The 17,104-nt window shown below is 43.0% G+C and overlaps 1 protein-coding gene across 2 annotated transcripts in view; it reads left to right on the forward strand.

The window, feature by feature from the left end:
- The window catches only part of sgcd (sarcoglycan, delta (dystrophin-associated glycoprotein)), a 431,268-nt gene extending 423,706 nt beyond the window's left edge, over positions 1–7,562 (forward strand). For both annotated transcript variants that reach the window (XM_085471058.1, XM_085471056.1), the window contains one exon: positions 1,529–7,562. In XM_085471058.1, coding sequence (XP_085327184.1) covers positions 1,529–1,714 — 186 coding nt within the window. In that variant the 3' untranslated portion in view covers positions 1,715–7,562. The remainder of the gene's footprint in view (positions 1–1,528) is intronic.
- Positions 7,563–17,104: the final 9,542 nt, after the last annotated feature.

Consider the following 17,104-nt stretch of genomic DNA (forward strand, 5'->3'; position numbering starts at 1 on the left):
AAGACACAGCAGAGGTCCGTGTTTCCCTGAGCCAGGTTCTGTTTCTTCCTGTTAAAAAGGAGTTTTTCCTTCCCACTGTCACCAAGTGCTTACTCAGAGGGGTTGTTTGGTTGTTGGGGTTTTCTCTGTGTCATTGTAGAGTCTTTATCTTACAATATAAAGCACCTTGAGGTGATAACTGTGGGATTTGGCACTGTGTAAATAAAAGTGAATTGAATCTAAATTGAATAAGGTGTCACTGCACTGACGCATCAGGTTAGTCTGTCACTCCTGAGTCATCATTTACCAACGAGCAGGGTTACTGCTGTGACCCGTTTTAACCCCAAAAACCTGTTTCTCAAAAGCAAACACAGTCTGTAGTGCCTACGTCTAACAATCAGGAGATGAAAATAAAAAGTCAGCCAAATTAAGTGCAAAGCAGAAAGGCAGCTGAACCTCCACCCCCGCCGACGTCTCTCTGAGACAACTAAGACTCTTATCTCTGTTTAGTGTGGATGCTCCTGGCAACTGATTAATATTTGATTAAGCGGGAGGAAGAAATCAGAATATTGAGTCATTGAGTAAGAAAACACTCAGAAAATAGTCTGAGAATAATGAAATGGACAATTTCTCCCCACGAATAGCATGTTTACTTAATGCAGCTAACATTAGCTGTGCTAGCAGAAGTAGCCTTCTTTGCTCACGAGTATGTACGTACGCTTGGAGTTTCCCGACACAACCACGATACAGCCAGTCTTTATTTAGCTCTACAGAACAGTCCTGGTTAGCAAGGCTAGCATTCCCATTGCTGTTTTACAACTTTCAGTCACAGCTAGCTTCAACGAGTGGTGGGTGACTGTGTGACATCTCAGAACCAACAGTTAACTGCATTGTGTCTTAATAAAATATTAATACCTTAATTTACCAGGGCAGCATTTAGTCACCTTGCTTTTTATTTATTATGCTTTACATTCATAAAAACAGTTGTGATATCTTTCACAAACACAAAAACAAAGCTAATTCAGCTAACTGGGTTAGCTAACTCAGATGGGTCTTTGCACCGATGTGTCCATAAATCCATCTTTCTTCTTAACTACTAATCTAACTGAAGGTAGTTTGGGGGGGGGGTGTTGAATCTATACCAGCTGTGACATCTATCGCAGGTCTAACATACAGAGCCTGCTGCCGACTATCACAGCTGACCGATTTAGAGTAACTGGTTATTCTGACATGCACGTTTCTGCATGTTCTCCGTGTGCCTGCATGATTTCTCTCTGGGCTTCAACAGTCCAAAATCCAAAATCCAGAACCTTTTCGCTGTGATGGGGACTGTGCTGAGCTGAACTCTGCCACCTCACCAACCTATAATTTCAAATTTCAGCACTATGTACCTCAACATGTGGATGCAAGAAAGCTAATTTTTGCAGCAGTCTTTTCCAGACTTTTCAACCATCTGCTTTTCATGCTTTGTTTCTACATCTCTACCCATTTCATTTCTCTTATTTACTTTCCCTAATCTCACCAGTTTGCTCTTCTCCCTCTACGGCAGATCTCGCTGGATGCTCAGAGGATTCGGCTGTTGCAGCTGCCGGAGGGGAAGGCCTCCACCAGCTCCTCGTCCTCTGGGACCAGGCAGACTGTCTACGAGGTTTGCGTTTGCCCCAACGGGAGGCTCTTCCTGTCCCAGGCTGGCACCGGATCCACCTGCCAGATCAGCAACAACGTCTGCCTCTAGGACTCATACGTACAAAAATAAATAAACGCATCCTGAAAGAGAGACGGGCTAAACAGACAGATGTACACATATCGCCTGCCTTTAGGACTGATTCACAGATAACACGTACAGAAATACAAAGACTGCCAGAGCTGATGGACAAACAATCATAGATACTGTACTTACACAGACACAGTGATGGAAACACTTTACAATCACAGACTGATGTTTAGGCCCAAATGATATGTTTTAAGCTCCTGACATGTTCCAGTTTAATGCAACCTTTTTCTTTCCCTTAATTTCCTGAGTTGAAGTCGATCATCATGAGAACCTAAAAGTCTCCGCTAAGCTCTTCACACATAGAGATCATTACAAGAACAAAAAGAAACAAAGAAAAAGTTTTTTAATACAGCTGAGGTCTCCGTCACATTGGGAATAAACTGACTCTATTTAGCAAAAGGCCAGTATTTGTAATATATCTGTGTGATCCTAACAGTCATACGCAGAGATCTGTAATCACACCACACATATTTTAACACGTCAACATGGTACACACACACACATTGTTTGCTTGTAGAAGCCTCCTGGTAGAAACTAAAAGGAGGATCTCCAGAGAGTTACTGAAAGAGATGCTGACGTGTTCCCTTTCTCTGTCAAGAGCATTTCAGTACGAGAATCACTAGGGTGATCACCTCCTTTTTTCCTCTGCCTCCATCTTCTCTTTCCTTCCCTGTAGCTTGCTTCAGTTGAGGTTTTAAACTTCACACCAGTGGTTCTCAAACTAGAGGGTGGGCGCTAATTTAGAGAAATGATTTTTGAAGGAAGGACAGCCTGGAAAGACCTTTGTTTCACAAAGATTCCACTTGGATCCTCTCTGTATTTTTGATGTTTGATATAAAACAAATACACGTATATGCATCCAACAACTGTGGGATCCTAACATTTTTCAGCCTTTGAAAGAAAGTTTGAGAACTACTGATGGCGAATGTTCCTAGAGTTCGATCGGGACATAAAACGAACGCAAAGACTTTCAAAACTTTTTAAGTTCAATTTTAAGCAAACACCATTTACAGCGTGCCTCTGTCACAGTTCCTTTATGAGTTTGTTTGATTTTGTGGGGATATGTTGATGCTAAATTGTGACAGTAAGACCGTGTGCAAGTTGCTATGCTTATCAGACTGTGAAGCCATGTTCATATCATATTGCCTTTACTCAGCTGGGCTTCTGTTCGTTTCCAAAAAATATTTGGCTTCAAAGAAACAAACTGCATGTTCTGCAAAGTGCTCAGTTTGTTTTCTTCTAAAGCAAATCTTTTCATATTCTTTGAATTTGCAGAATTTTTATTAAATATCTAAAATTTTGTCCTTCAACGGGATGTGAAGGGATTCCTTCACATCCCGTTTATTATCTCAGAATTCTGAGTTTTTCTCGGGACCCTGAAGTTACTTTCTCTTCAATGTAGTTAACTTTACCATCAGATCAGCGAGTCTAGAAAGTACGCCACAATATGGTCACCTGCAGTCCAGCAACCATCAACTGCCAGTGTAGTTACACTAGTCTCCGTCAGTGTCTGTGTAAAAATCAGAGTCAATCTAAGCGAGCCAAAAAAGAGGAATTATTATCAAATTTCAGTTGAAGGGAATGGAGCTAAACAGTTAAAATAATTGTGCATCTGGACATCCTAAAATATGTCAAAGAGCGATGTTTCAAGTGGAAGAACATGTTAGTGTGGTGGCCTCATGCTTGTATGAGGTGATCCTGAACGGTAAAGCCATAGCACGCTGATCCCGTGGTTACGTTTTTCTCACGGAAATCATTCCCTTAACATTCAAAGCATAATGAAACCACATCAGGAACGTTCATGTTTTCCACATGGGTGTGGTGGTTGGGGGTGGCTTTTATTTATATAGCACCAAACCACAATAAGAGTCACCTATAAGCGCTTTGTGTTATAAGGTAAAGCAAATTTAAAACTGTCAGAAGAAAAATGATCAAAATTCCAACTTTTGTTCTCTAAAGTTGGAATTCTGATCTTTTTATTCCTGTTCTCTCCCACAGGGTCCCATTTCACTCCGGACGATCACTTGAACGTGCCCCATTAACGTTGGAGAGTTGCAGTTTTAGATTGTGTTAGAAGGTCTCTGGTTCAGATCTCCAGTCTAGACTCACTTTGTCGGCCTAATCTTTTAATCTTAACTCTTGTATTCCTCGTGATATGACATGAACAAGGCACCAGAGGCTGAAGCATTAATCTGTTCGAAATCTTTAAACATTTAAAGCAAACTGTGTTAACTTTGAATTCTGTGGATATTTTATTTAATCTCATGTATTGATTGTATGCTAACTGTTGTTGTTGCCTGCATAAATTCTGACCCCTGAAAAGAGAGCATCGGCTTCCCTCCTGTCGTCCTAACACTGAAGAAAATGACGAAAAACAGCAACAGCTTTGATATTTCCAAACCTCGCATATAAAAACACAAACATCCAACGTGAGCTGCTCGAACCTCGCCGGTGGTCACCCTACTTGTTTCTTGCACTGGGACATTTTTTTAAAAAGGACAAAAAAAGATTTAAAAAAATAAAAATACACAAAAAAACCTAAAGCGAGCCACTCTGTTGAAAGAGGGGAACTGTGCCTGTGCCTTACGTCGATGCACTTGTGGCAAGAAAAAGCACATCACCCAGACTTTCTTTGGCATCAGTGAGTATTATGATCTCTGATTTCAGTTGTGTTTCATCACAAATCTTTCCCTGTGTGCGAATGCAAAGACCTTTGTTCCATATTTGACTGTAGCGCCCCCTGCTGTCAACACCTGACTCTGCAAAAGGAAGTGCCGGCTTTGTTTTTTTCAAGTATCACTTTAAGTTCTTGTTGCTTTACATGCTCAAAATCTGAGGTTAAAACGTGTAACGTGATCCTTTGGAGTTTAATTTGCCAGTGTCTTTGATTTCCACTGCTTATCTTGAACCACTAGCTCAAAAATATCCAGTCACGTACTGCCATTTTGTCACAAGTGCTGGCGTCCAAGAGAAATACACAAGGGGGTGTTTGGTTTAGCAGCTACCCTTGGAAAGAGTAGCTTGGATCTATTCTAATGGTTGTCAAAACTCATCATTAAAGCTGCAGGAGAGGTCATCAAATGTCATCCATCCAAATGCTCATGCGGATTTTCAGAGGACGATCTTGGAGGCGATGATCAACCAGAATCTAAATTAATTTTAAATTTTTATGGTTAAGATAAGATAAGATAAGATAAGATAAGATAACCTTTATTAGTCCCACACGTGGGAAATTTGTTTTGTCATCAAAATTAAGACTAAAAACAGTATGAAAGGTGAATTGAACCTTCATGACTGCCCAGTGGTTAGTGAAGTCTGTGAAGCTTTATTTGATTGTTTTCACCATCTTGTTGTTCTAGAAGTATCGCCCCCTGGTGGCCATTAAAAGCAATGCAGGTTTCAGGCATTTCTGGGTAGGGCTGTTCGATATAACGATATATATCGGATGACGATATAAAAACATCGTTTCATTTTACGCTATCGTTTGTTTCGTGGTGTCGCAAAATAAACTGTTTACGGCAACATTTTTTCATCGTTTTGATGGTCACTGTAGTTATTATTAATTTCTTAAAGTTCTCTCTTTCTCGTATATTTAATATAACCACACTACGGACGGACAAGCGCCTGTTTTTATGCGTTGTGGTTAGCAACAACGACGGTAAAACCATCGCGTGTCCGCTTGTTTATGTTCCACATAAACCTTTCACAATAAAGCTCAAGATCCTGTTGAGACTTTTCAAAATAAACTGAATCATGTGAAAGATGCAGAGTATTTACGGATGAGAAGTAAAAAGAGCCGTCAGGAGCTAAAAAATAAACCTTAGACTCAAACGTTAGAACAGGCTTTTCCCCGCAGCACGCCGTGTAATAAATACTCACAAAGAAAACGGCGGCCGTTTCAACTTATGTCTAAAAATGTATCGTTTCATGCATCGGTTAAAACACTCAACTCCAGCTACATGACGCGCAGCTGGAAACACTTCACGCAAGTCGAGCTGCCCGAGATTCACAGAATTTTCAGAAAATGTTACATTTTTGTGATTTATATCGACGATAGATGTCTTATATCGGGATATGAGATTTTGGTCATATCGCACAGCCCTATTTCTGGGGTGACTTTGCTTTTCAGATCCAGTTGGTGTGCCAATCTTTTATACTGTCTGTGGGTTAGACCAGCCTCACTTTTGCCGCTGGCACCAAAGGACATCTCATGTGTATCACTCGGTCTTTGTGTCTTGACATTGTCAGTTCAATGTAGTGTTTTGAGATCAGAAGGAAATTCCCAAAACCATCCTACGATACTGCACAGATATTGTCGAAAGCTATCGAGAATATCTTCAATTTAACATAAAGTGTTTTCCACCAAGTCTTGCAGAACTGTGCAGTATCAATATTGTCTGGCTGATGTCTGGCTGCAGAATTAAATCTGCGGCAGCAAGTATGGAAGGTTGCCTAATTACCATATCTGCAAGGCTGTAGTAATACATCAGCAAAAGCATTCACTGACGATGCGTTGAGTTCCCCCTCGGTTTCTGTTTCCGTTTGGGTCGGGCAGCCAGCCGGTGGTATGAAAACATCGCTCACCTGTGATGTGTAAATGTGGCAGAAATTGAGGCATTTTACATCTTAAAGCACATTTTAAGATGCAATAACTGGAAGTGCAAAGTTGTGAAGATCTTTCATCGATGCACCGAAAAGGAACTCGACATTTCCTATTAAACGCAGTCACAGTAGTGCGCAGCATTTATTTTATTCATGTCTCAGTTGTTGCGTGTGTCACATCCTTTTCCAGAGTCGGGTGTACCAACCTTCCTGCTGTCTCCAGCTTCTCGGTCGCTGTATATTAAAGGACCTTCACAAATATTTCACCACTAAAACTGAACCTAACTGATGTATTTGTTTTTTGACTACATGTACACAGGAGGAATTCTTCTTTTTTATACGGTTGTATATGTAAATAATGTAACCTTGTCGCTGCAGCATTAGATGATTCACACTGACAGAAGAGAAACACTGCTCTTTTACAAAAAGGAAAATCTCTTTTTATATTGTACATCAGTATGTGTTTTTATACCAAAAGGGGCAAAAAAAATAACAGTGTTAGAGGATGTCCACTGAGTTAGCATGTACAGAAATGTATACAATGTTTGCCTGTGGAGAACAAGCTGGTTTTGTTTTTCTGCCTTCTCCTTCCTACGCCCGTCTCTCCTGCTGAGCTCAGATGTTCCAGTCACACACAGACCTGCCTTTCATTTGGTTTTGTTGCCGTTGTTGTTGTCGTTCTGTTGGGCCCGAGGTCTTTGCATTCTCTCAAAGTGTGCCGTGTGTAAATCTGTGCAACTACGAGTGAGCTTTTGTTTTGTTTTGGTTCTTCTGCTCCACAGAACGTACTGAACGACGCTCAGAGAAGTACAAAGAAACAGAAAGCAGAGACCGGGATGTGGCACAGGGCTGAGGAGAAGTGTTTTGATCGGGCATACCCAAAAAGAAAAAGAAAGGAACAGCAGCTGGTGTTGTTAACTCACAGTAAAAGGACTTAAGAAAGTAAATAATTACTCATTAGCCATCGCTCATCTCATCCAGCGGGCTGTTGCTGATCGATCTCTGTGATTGACCGGGCGGTGTTGCTCTGGAAGCAGTTCTTCCAGCCCTGTGTTTATGCTGAGCGCTCTGTACTTCTGTCTCTGGCTACGCACTGAGGTTAACATCCATCCTGAGTATTTATATTTTTCTTCATTTTGAATCTGAAACTGCCGTTCATGGAGTAGTTTTCAAAGATGCCAAAATAAAAAGGCGTTGTTTAAATCAGTGCAGTGGTCATTGGATCCTCCCTGACACGCAAGCAACTCCACAAGCTGAATTACAAATCCTGAAACAAAGGCAAAGTCCTGGCTAATTTCCTTCACTAGCAACACATGTTCATATTTCAGTATAATTTTTAATTATAGTCTTGATAAGAATGAGCATTAACTTTTGCCAGTGTACCAGTAGCTAACTGTCCATTGATTTTATGGGAAATATCCCCAGTCTTTACACTGGAATTACAGATACAGTTAATGACGTGCCTTTTTCTGCAAGCTCCGATCACACAAGCCCTGAGCCGGGCTGTAGACTGCCTGCCAACCACCGGCTGCCAGGGGAAAGAGTATTTTTCAACCGGTAACTGGAGGTTGTTGGCACCTGTGTCCAGTCAGTGAGTCCTGCAAAAATAGTAGGCTTGTACTTGCAGACAAGTTGCCATCTTTCATGCAAGCTAATGCAACCGCAGCAATCTGCTAGCAACCAAAGCAATCACAAGCATGCATTTGATGCATCACCCTCTTTTAACCTATTTCTGCTAGCGACAGCCTCTAACTGCCAACAACCACCCAACTGTTTGGTGAAGTTTCCACGAGAGACTGTCTGAGTGTGACTGAGGCCTCCTTTTTCATTTTATGACGCATGGTTTCAGAAATGTTAAAAATCCCAACAAAATGTGTAATTAAACTTTAGTTCAACAACAAAAGCTGATTCCCCACAGGATTCGTGCTGATGGTTAGTTCATCTCTCTTTTAAAACAAAGTTTATCTCAAATGCATGTGTCTCCCAAAAAACACAATGTCATGGAGCAGTAAGTTAACAATAGAAAAGTGTAAATATAGGAGGTTTTTTTAAGGTTTCTATACACTTGGCTTCAGGCAGTTTGAGAAAAATCGGACTTTCATGTGAATCTGACAGTTATTGAGTAAAAAACATTTCAAAGGGAAACAGGAAGTCCTCTGCTCCCTCAGGCTGAGGATCGCTGGACTCAATTACTTTTCATCTGCACTGCAAACATTTGTAAAAAGGTGAATGGAGCACGGAGAAGGTTACGCACACATTTCAAGATAATGTACTTTTATTTATATGTTACAAGGCTGACGATGAGTTTATGCCCTTGTTCTAAATCTGCATTAATATATACGCACGGATCAGGCGTGACATAATGAGCACTGATAGGGGAAGTGAATACATCATTTATCTCTTCATCATAGCACCTGTTAGTGGGTGGGAGACATTGGGGAGCAGGTGAGCTTTCTGTCCACAAAGCTGATGTGTTAGAAACAGGAAAAGGGGAAAGTGTGAGGATCTGAGCGATTTGACCAAACTGTGATGGATAGATGGGTCAGAGCGTCGAAAACCTGCAGCACCTGTGGGGCGGGCAGAGTGGTCCAAGGAAGGAACGAGTGGTGAGCCAGTGACCAGGTCATGAGTGTCTGAGGATCCACAGAGAAGACTCAGAACATCACAGTGTGTGGGTCTGCATAGCTGCTGACCACACTAGAGGCACGAGAAATGGTCACGTGGGCATCAGAACTGGATTACGGAGCAACAGTAGGCGGTGCCTTAGTCTGATGACTCACGTTTTCCATTACATCACGCGATTGGTCAGGTGCTTGTGCGCCGCTTACCTGGGAAACACCTGCCACCAGGAGGCACTATGGGAAGGAGGCGAGGCAGCGTCAGGAAATGTCTGTGCTCTGAAACCTTGGGTCCTGCCATCCATATGGATCTTTCTTTGGCACGTATCACCAGCTGAGCTTTGTTGCAGACCATGTACACGCTGTCATGGTGACCGCACACCCTGACGGCTGTGGTCTCTTGCAGCACAAAGCAAAGATGGTTCAGGAGCAGTGTTGGTCAAGTTACTTGAAAATCGTAATTAGTTACTCATTACTGATTACTTCTCCAAAAAAGTAATCCTGTTACTTTACTGATTACTTATTTTCAAAAGTAATTAGTTACTTTATTACTTAGTTACTTTTTAAAAACAGGATGCACAACCCGAGTACGTAATGACGCAGTAGACCTTTCAGCCCAATTCTATTTTTTCTGCATATTTCATCATATAAAATGTAATTAAATTAAAAAATCTCTTTATAAAACTTGTTTTATGAGTTTTAATCTTTTAACTTTTAACTCATTGCATCAAGCAAAAATTAAGTTATATGCAACAGTCTCTGACTGGAAGAAATTAGTTTAACATTTAAACCTTTTCTGCATGTTCCAGCATATAAAATACACTCAATATTCAAATAGATGCAAGTAAAACACAGTAAACAATAAATAAAATCAAAGATTCAGCTGCACTAAGTCCTGTCGCTCTTGTTCAGCAGGAGTGGGGCGGGTGGAGGTTTGCCCGGTGATGCAGCGGTCATGTCAGTGGGGGGATCCAGGGGGTTCTCTGTGAATGTCACATTCCCGTGGCAGCGTGTTCGGATTTGAAGTTTTCATTTTCGCTGTAAAAAGAAGTTTTCAGAGTGCACAGTGGACGCTAGTGTTTTGTCACTCTTTACAGAACCAAACTCAAGTAATGTGAGTACATCCACTCTTTAAACGCTGCACGGTCATACTGTCTCCCGCACTCAAATGATCCATTGTTGATCCGAACACGACCGTTACTGTTGCACGCTCGCACGTCATTGTCTTGAGACACGCTCACAAACAAAATCACGGTTTAGTAACACAGTAAACTAACAGTAATCTAATTACTTTTTTGCAATAATAATCCCTTACTTTACTGGTTACTTGAAAAAAGTAATCAGATTACACGCGTTACTGCCCATCTCTGTTCAGGAATGGTTTGAGGAGAACAAATTCTCCAGATCTCAGCGACAAACAGGTCATGGAGGCCCGACCTCGTAGCTTACAGGACTTTTGCTAAGATCTTGGTGCAGATACCACAGCGCACCTTCAGGGTTCGAGTGGACTCCATGCCTCGACTGGTCAGGGCTGTTTTGGCAGCAAAAGGAGACCAACACAATATTTGCATAGTTTCAAAAGCTAGCCTCAGTGCAGAATATTTACGTCTGACTCAAAATGTGGAGAAAATGTGAAAATCTCTGACTGTACAAAGAAAAATACCACTTCACTTGCCACATCATTCTGAATACAGTAAAAATGCAACTTTTAAATGGTACTTTCACTTTGGAGATAACAATCTCTGTTAGACAAGGCAAGATCAAAATGTGAGCAGTTATACATCCTTTCAAGTTTATGCCGCTCCCATACCTACATCGTGCTTGTCATGATCGAGCGCGATCCAAGCTGAACGTGGGACTTTCAACAGTGATGCTGGATTTAATCTTCACAGAAGACGGCGGCCCACTGGAGTCGTTATCTGATGTCGTTTCCTGTTTCATCTAGTTTTCACATTTGCTGACGTCTTCTTCTTCATCATCATTGCGGCGCTATCGTTCCGACGGCATGAGTAATCATATGTGTGAAATTGGTTCGCCGAAGTTTGATGGCTTTCTTTGTCTCTGAGTGTAAAACTGGTCGACGTGCAAATAAAAATCAGTGAAGTAAAAGAGACAGGCACTCTTCGGTTTGAACAAAAAGCACTCCCTGGGGCTTTTTGCTAGGCATTAATGAGGCTTTTTATTCCAGACAAAGTAGTCCCAACTGTCTGTTTGTGTTTTTTTTAAGAGTAAGAATCTGCAGACGGTTACTCGAGTCCAAGTCTTTCTGCCTTGGAGAGTAAAGTGGAGAACTTATTTTCAGTCTTCTAAGTCAAAGCCACTATCGTCACCAAGATGCCAAGAGGGGCAACAACTGCTCTTCCGGAAACTTTCCTGTCACTAAAAGTCAATCTTTGACCCCCTAAAAACAGACAAATGAGGACTTTTCGGCTGTTGTGAGAAAGCAGCGGCCACATTCACTCAGCATAAACTTACATTTCCTGCAGCGTCTTTTTAATTTGATCTTCTTCACCCGACCTTCACTCTGAGCTGTGCCAGAGTGCAGATGGGGTCACGCCTCCCATCTTGTTTTGCTGTGTTATCAGCTGAGAGAACCGGTGCCACCCCAGATTAAGGAGCGCTCCTCGCCTTCTTCGGCTTACGCTGCCGAGGCTGCAGAGTGATCTGTGCTGCTGAACAGCTGGAGGCCTGGAAAATGTGCTTCGGCTGGTCGGCTCATTAGACAATTTTCACAGAGCGACGGCAGAGCTCGAGCAACAGATATGCCGCAAGCAAATTTTCATCTTAGTGCGTCATTAAAGCTTTTTGTCCTGCATTAGATTTGCAGAAATTTCCAAACATCTTTCTCTGATAACCAGTGGGACGGGTGATTATGTCATTCAGCTGATCTCATTTCAACAAAGCTGATGGCTCTGAGGACGTTTCAAGGTCAAGTGTTTTGTTTATTTTTCATCCAGAAAGGTCTTTTTGACATAATGTGCCATTGTAGTAGAAGAGCTGTTTCTTCACACAAAGATGATCATTTTTCTCTCCGATTATTGTTCCAATAAAAGCTGGCAGTGAGGCAGTGGCTCTTTTACAAAGCTTGTCAGCTGCACGGACAGGAGTGAAGTCTGAGAAATGCAAAACGGCTTCACGCAAACTACAGAAAATATATTTATTAGTATGAACTGGTGGGTCAGTGAGGCTGGTCTGGTGTGGAAGTTCCCACTGAGGGACAATTTACCTGATTTAAACAGCTCATCAGCCTTTCAGCATACGGCTCACCTGCTCGAACCTGTGAGTCACTGCAGTCATCAGTTTGCATTTGAATGGGGTCAAACTGGCCGTTAACTGTAATAAATTGGCAGGAATCACAAATCTGTGGCCGTCTACATGCACATAAATGAACTGCTTACATTCAGAATCCAGACAGAACCTCACCAGGCAGGGGTCCACCTCCATCCTGTTCAGTTTTTCCTGAAGCATACAGGGCCGGATGGTATTAAAGGCACTGGAAAAGTCAAGAAACAGGATCCTGACCGTGCCTTTTCCCCCATCCAGGTGTGAGTGGGCTCTGTGTAGGAGGTACAGGATGGCATCCTCCACTCCGACACCCACCTTGTATGCAAACTGTAGTGGGTCCTGGGCATGTTGTACCTGTGGTCGGAGGAGGTTGAGGAAGAGCCGCTCTAGAGTCTTCATAAGATGTGACGTCAGTGCAACCGGTCGGAAGTCATTCAGCTCATTGGGCCGGTTCTTTTTGGGGACCGGGACGATGCAGGATGTCTTCCATAGGGCGGGCACTCTCCCCAGTCGCAGACTGAGGTTGAAAACTCGTTGTAGCGGCTCCCCAAGTTCAGCAGCACACGCCTTTAGCATCCTAGGACACACCTTGTCTGGGCCTGCTGCCTTTCTGGGGCGAAGCTTCCTCAATTGTCTCCTGACCTGATCCACTGTGACACTGGGAGATGTTTGGGAGGAGGGGAGGGGGGGAGATGTCTTGCTGCTGAGAGAGGGATTGGAGGAGGGGGGTGTCATGGTGTCAGGAAGGGGGGGAAGCGAGGGAGGCAGGAGAGTGGGGAGAGGACTCTGTAGTGAAGGTGAGGGTGGGGGGGTTGTGGGCTGGTCAAACCTGTTGAAGAAGTTGTTAAGTTCGTTTGCCTTCTCCACAGTCCCCCCCCACTGTGCTTTTCTTGGTGTTGTGGCCTGTGATAGCAAACCAGAATACCAGTGATATGAAATCTACCCAAAGGTTGCACCTGGTCAGCTAGTGTGTGTCACTTGACTTATTATTTATTGTGAGCTTGTGCGTACCCTAGTTATCGTTTGTGTCTTGTTGTCCTTGTAATAGTTGGTATTTACTTAGTTGAGTGGTTGTTTAGTAATGAAGAAGTCTTTTCTGTGGCTCTTTGTTTCTGCTCTTGTTTCAGCTGACGTGCAGGTTGCTTTTAGTTGTTTTCCTCTTGTCTTCCTTTCTGTCCAAGTCCTGTCGTTTGTCCTTTGTCTTTCTATATTCCCCGTCTTCCCCGTTCCTCCCCAGTGTCAAGGTAACCCTCGTTCCTCATTTAGTTTTGTCTTCCTGCTTTATTTTGGTAACTTGTGTTGCGTTTCCTTCCCCTGCCTTGTTATGTCTATAGTGTTCAGCTGTGCGTCCCACCTGTTGTCTCTCATCTCGTTATCCTGTGACTGAATATATCGTCTGGTTTCCCTCTGTTCAACCTGTTGTGTTTCCTCTCTGAAAATTCCTAGTGTTTGGAATTCTTGTTCTTGCCCTAGTTATTGTTTGGATATTTGGAGTAGGGGTGGGTTTTTATAATCGATTTATCGATTAAAATCGATTCTGGCTTGGATAACGTAAAATCGATTCATTAAAATCCTGAATCGATTTTTTAATATTAATTTATTTTGTCTGAAATGCCAGAATCTCAGGTGAAAGATCACAAAATTTCAACAACCACCAAACAGCTAAGACAGTAAATGAGAGCAGGTACACGGCTTCTGCACAAAGACGTAAACACACAGCGCGGACCCGCCGATCAGAATCAGTGAGATGTCGCCTTTCTCAGCTGACGGTCGGGGCTGAAAGCCGACAGCTCGCTGATTCTGATCCGCGGGTCCGCGCTTTGTGTTCACGCCCTTTTTGCGCTGATCACAAAGGCATCTGCTGTGACGCTCACACCTGTGATAAAGTCTTGCGTGTGTCAGCTTCCTTTTTATTGATACAAAAATATGTAAATGTACTGATCTGAATTATAATATTTCTGACTGTCAAAATTTCCCAGTTTCAAATCGAATCGAATCGAATCGAATTAAATCGAATCGATTCGGGACCTTGTGAATCGGAATTGAATCGATTCTAGAAATCAGTGACGATACCCAGCCCTAATTTGGAGTTTTGTGAGTCAGCATTACGTAGCATTTGGCTTCGACTCCTCTCTTCTCGTGTCTCTGGTGGGAGGAACTATAACACACACGAGAACACTGCTCGTTCACACTACAGATAAAAAATGGTAAATGGCCTGCATTTGTATGGCGCTTTTCTAGTCCCTAAGGACCCCAAAGCGCTTTACACTACATTCAGTCATTCACACACCGGTGATGGCAGCTACATTGTAGCCACAGCCACCCTGGGGCGCACTGACAGAGGCGAGGCTGCCGGACACTGGCGCCACCGGGCCCTCTGACCACCACCAGTAGGCAAACACGGGGTTAGTATCTTGCCCAAGGATATTTGGCATGCAGCCAGGAGGCAGCCTGGGATCGAACCACAGACCTTCTGATTAGTGGCTGACCTGCTCTGCCACCTGAGCTACAGCCACCCCTAGTGTGCTCTAGTGTGAACGCTCAAAGCGGCCCGCATGCGCAAAAGAAGACATCACACACAACGCGCTCTGTTTAGACCCAGAGCAACAGTATTGTTTGACTGATGGCCTTAATATAAAGACTTGTTTCGGACTTTTTCTTTAAGTTATAAAGTTATTTTGTTATTTACATTTGGCCTAATAATGATCCTTATTGCTGTTTTAGAGGAGCGCTGCTTCAAAGGATAGCTGCAGATTTCTGTCAGAATCTGCAGATTATACAGTACAAATAAAATGTTCACGTTTCTCCAACGTTGTCTTCCCAGCAGTTTCACCGGATGGCCAGGAAGCGTTCACGATGTCTTCTCCGGAGCTGATAATTGGCGTCTGTCTTGTGTCAGTGACGTAAAAGACGGATTTAATGCGACTTGACCATTCAAACAGCAGTCGCTTTCTGAAACATCGGATATGTATCGGATTCAGGACCACATACGAAAGTGACCCAGATCGGATTTGAAAATATCGGATTTGTGCCGTTCACACTGTCAGACCATGATCGGATATGGGCATTGGATTTGATGCGCTTTTGCCTGCAGTGTGAACGTAGCCTTAGAAGCAAGGAAGTTGACTTGTTCTCTCTTGGGAACTGGCTGCACCTGAGAGAGGGGCGTGGCCTCTGGTATGAAAGGGTCTGCTTCCCCACACCTGATAAGTGTATGTTTTGGGGTGTTGCTATTTTAAACACTACATAAAACTCCACCCGCAGAAATGAAACTGCAGGAACACTGTGCACCTCTCGTTGGGACGCTGTGGGAGTACTCAGGCTGCGCTCCTTGTTGAGGTGATTGGACAACAGTATTTTTATCCCTGGAGATCTCCTGTGCACATCAATACTTCCTGACCCATGCAAAACTGCATTTGTTGTAATTAGAAACATAAAAAGGTCCGTCTGTGTTTCGATAGCACAGCGGTCTGTCAGTTGGGTTTGTGCTGATCAAGGGCTTTGTGCAATGCTGGAATTCTCTCCCTCTGTGCGCTCTGAGGTGCCAACATTTTCTTTCTTCGGGCTTTGGACTGAGCGCTTGCTGGCTGCGATCAAAAACCGCTCCATTTTTCTCTCCCACAATGCTCACATGAATCACATGAATACAGTGGTATCACAGTGGTTGTATTCACACGAGGGAACAATGGTCACATTCATGCATGACTAAGTAACAACTAAATGATGCGGAGAGGGTGAACGTCTGTTAAAGGGCATTGTTGTGGCTAATGTTTGATTCAGTCCTTTTATGAGCTGTGAAGGGCATCTTTGTCCTGAATTTCTGACGCTAGTATGTGCATGCACAAAAAGGTCAAAGTCTACAGTTCGGTCTTCTGATCTCAGAAGGATCATTTCTATTGCTGATTCTCATTTTCTCTTTAATTGGCCTCTTTTAGCATTTTGTTTTGGTTGCAATGAAAAGTTGTGAGCGCTAAATCAAATTGAATTTGCTAATGCTACACCTGCTGGAGGTAATTGAATCTCTAAACTTTGTTTGAAGTATTGAGAAACCTTTAATGAATTGTTGCTCTTAACAGCAGGAGGTCTGCTGTTCAAGCTGTGGATTAATTAGCTGCAGGTGTTCAGCGTAGGAAAGAAAAGCATTCCCTGCTCTATTACAGAGGAAAGAGCAGCAATTTTATAATTACTGGTGGTTGCTTGGCAGCAAAGCAGTTGGATTAAGCTTAAAAGTATTTTAATGGCCTTTTCGATCACCCTATACTGCCAGGGTATGGATACTTTATTTATCGTTAGGGTAGCTGTGCAGTCGGTTTGGCTGCATAAATGCAAATGTTGGGACTAAAGCCTGATTAATAATCTTACATTGGTGACCATTTTCACAGGCTATGTAGAGCTCAGGGCCTGGCACGACCCACTAGGGTGTAGTCTCCTAATAAGCAAAACAGCATTTCACTACTGTGCAAAACATAGCACAAATACGGACTTGTTGAAGGTTTGTGCTTCTATTGCTGCTGTTTCGTGAAAGCCTCCGTGCACTGGGTGTTCTTTGGCACATGTGCCAGGATGCACCAGGTTTGGGTCACAAGTCAGACAGGTCTCCAGGACTCATCATGTATAAATGCTTTTAAAAGACCCCTCAGTGCCTCATTTACCCACAGTGGGAGGGCATACTTTTTCAGCACTGTTGCAGGATAAATGTTGTTTCATGAACCTGATCAAGTAGATTTGGGTGCTTAAAGTGAACAAAACACTGCAGAGCACAAAACATGACTCATGACTGACAAACATCCAACTTGCTCCACTACCACTCCTCCAACATCCACACTTTGCATGTCTTCAAAAGATG

The sequence above is a fragment of the Copadichromis virginalis genome, linkage group LG10 (genome assembly GCF_057382275.1).
Source record: "Copadichromis virginalis isolate Kocher_CV1m ecotype Utaka linkage group LG10, C_Virginalis_male_GT1.1, whole genome shotgun sequence".
NCBI lineage: Eukaryota > Metazoa > Chordata > Actinopteri > Cichliformes > Cichlidae > Copadichromis > Copadichromis virginalis.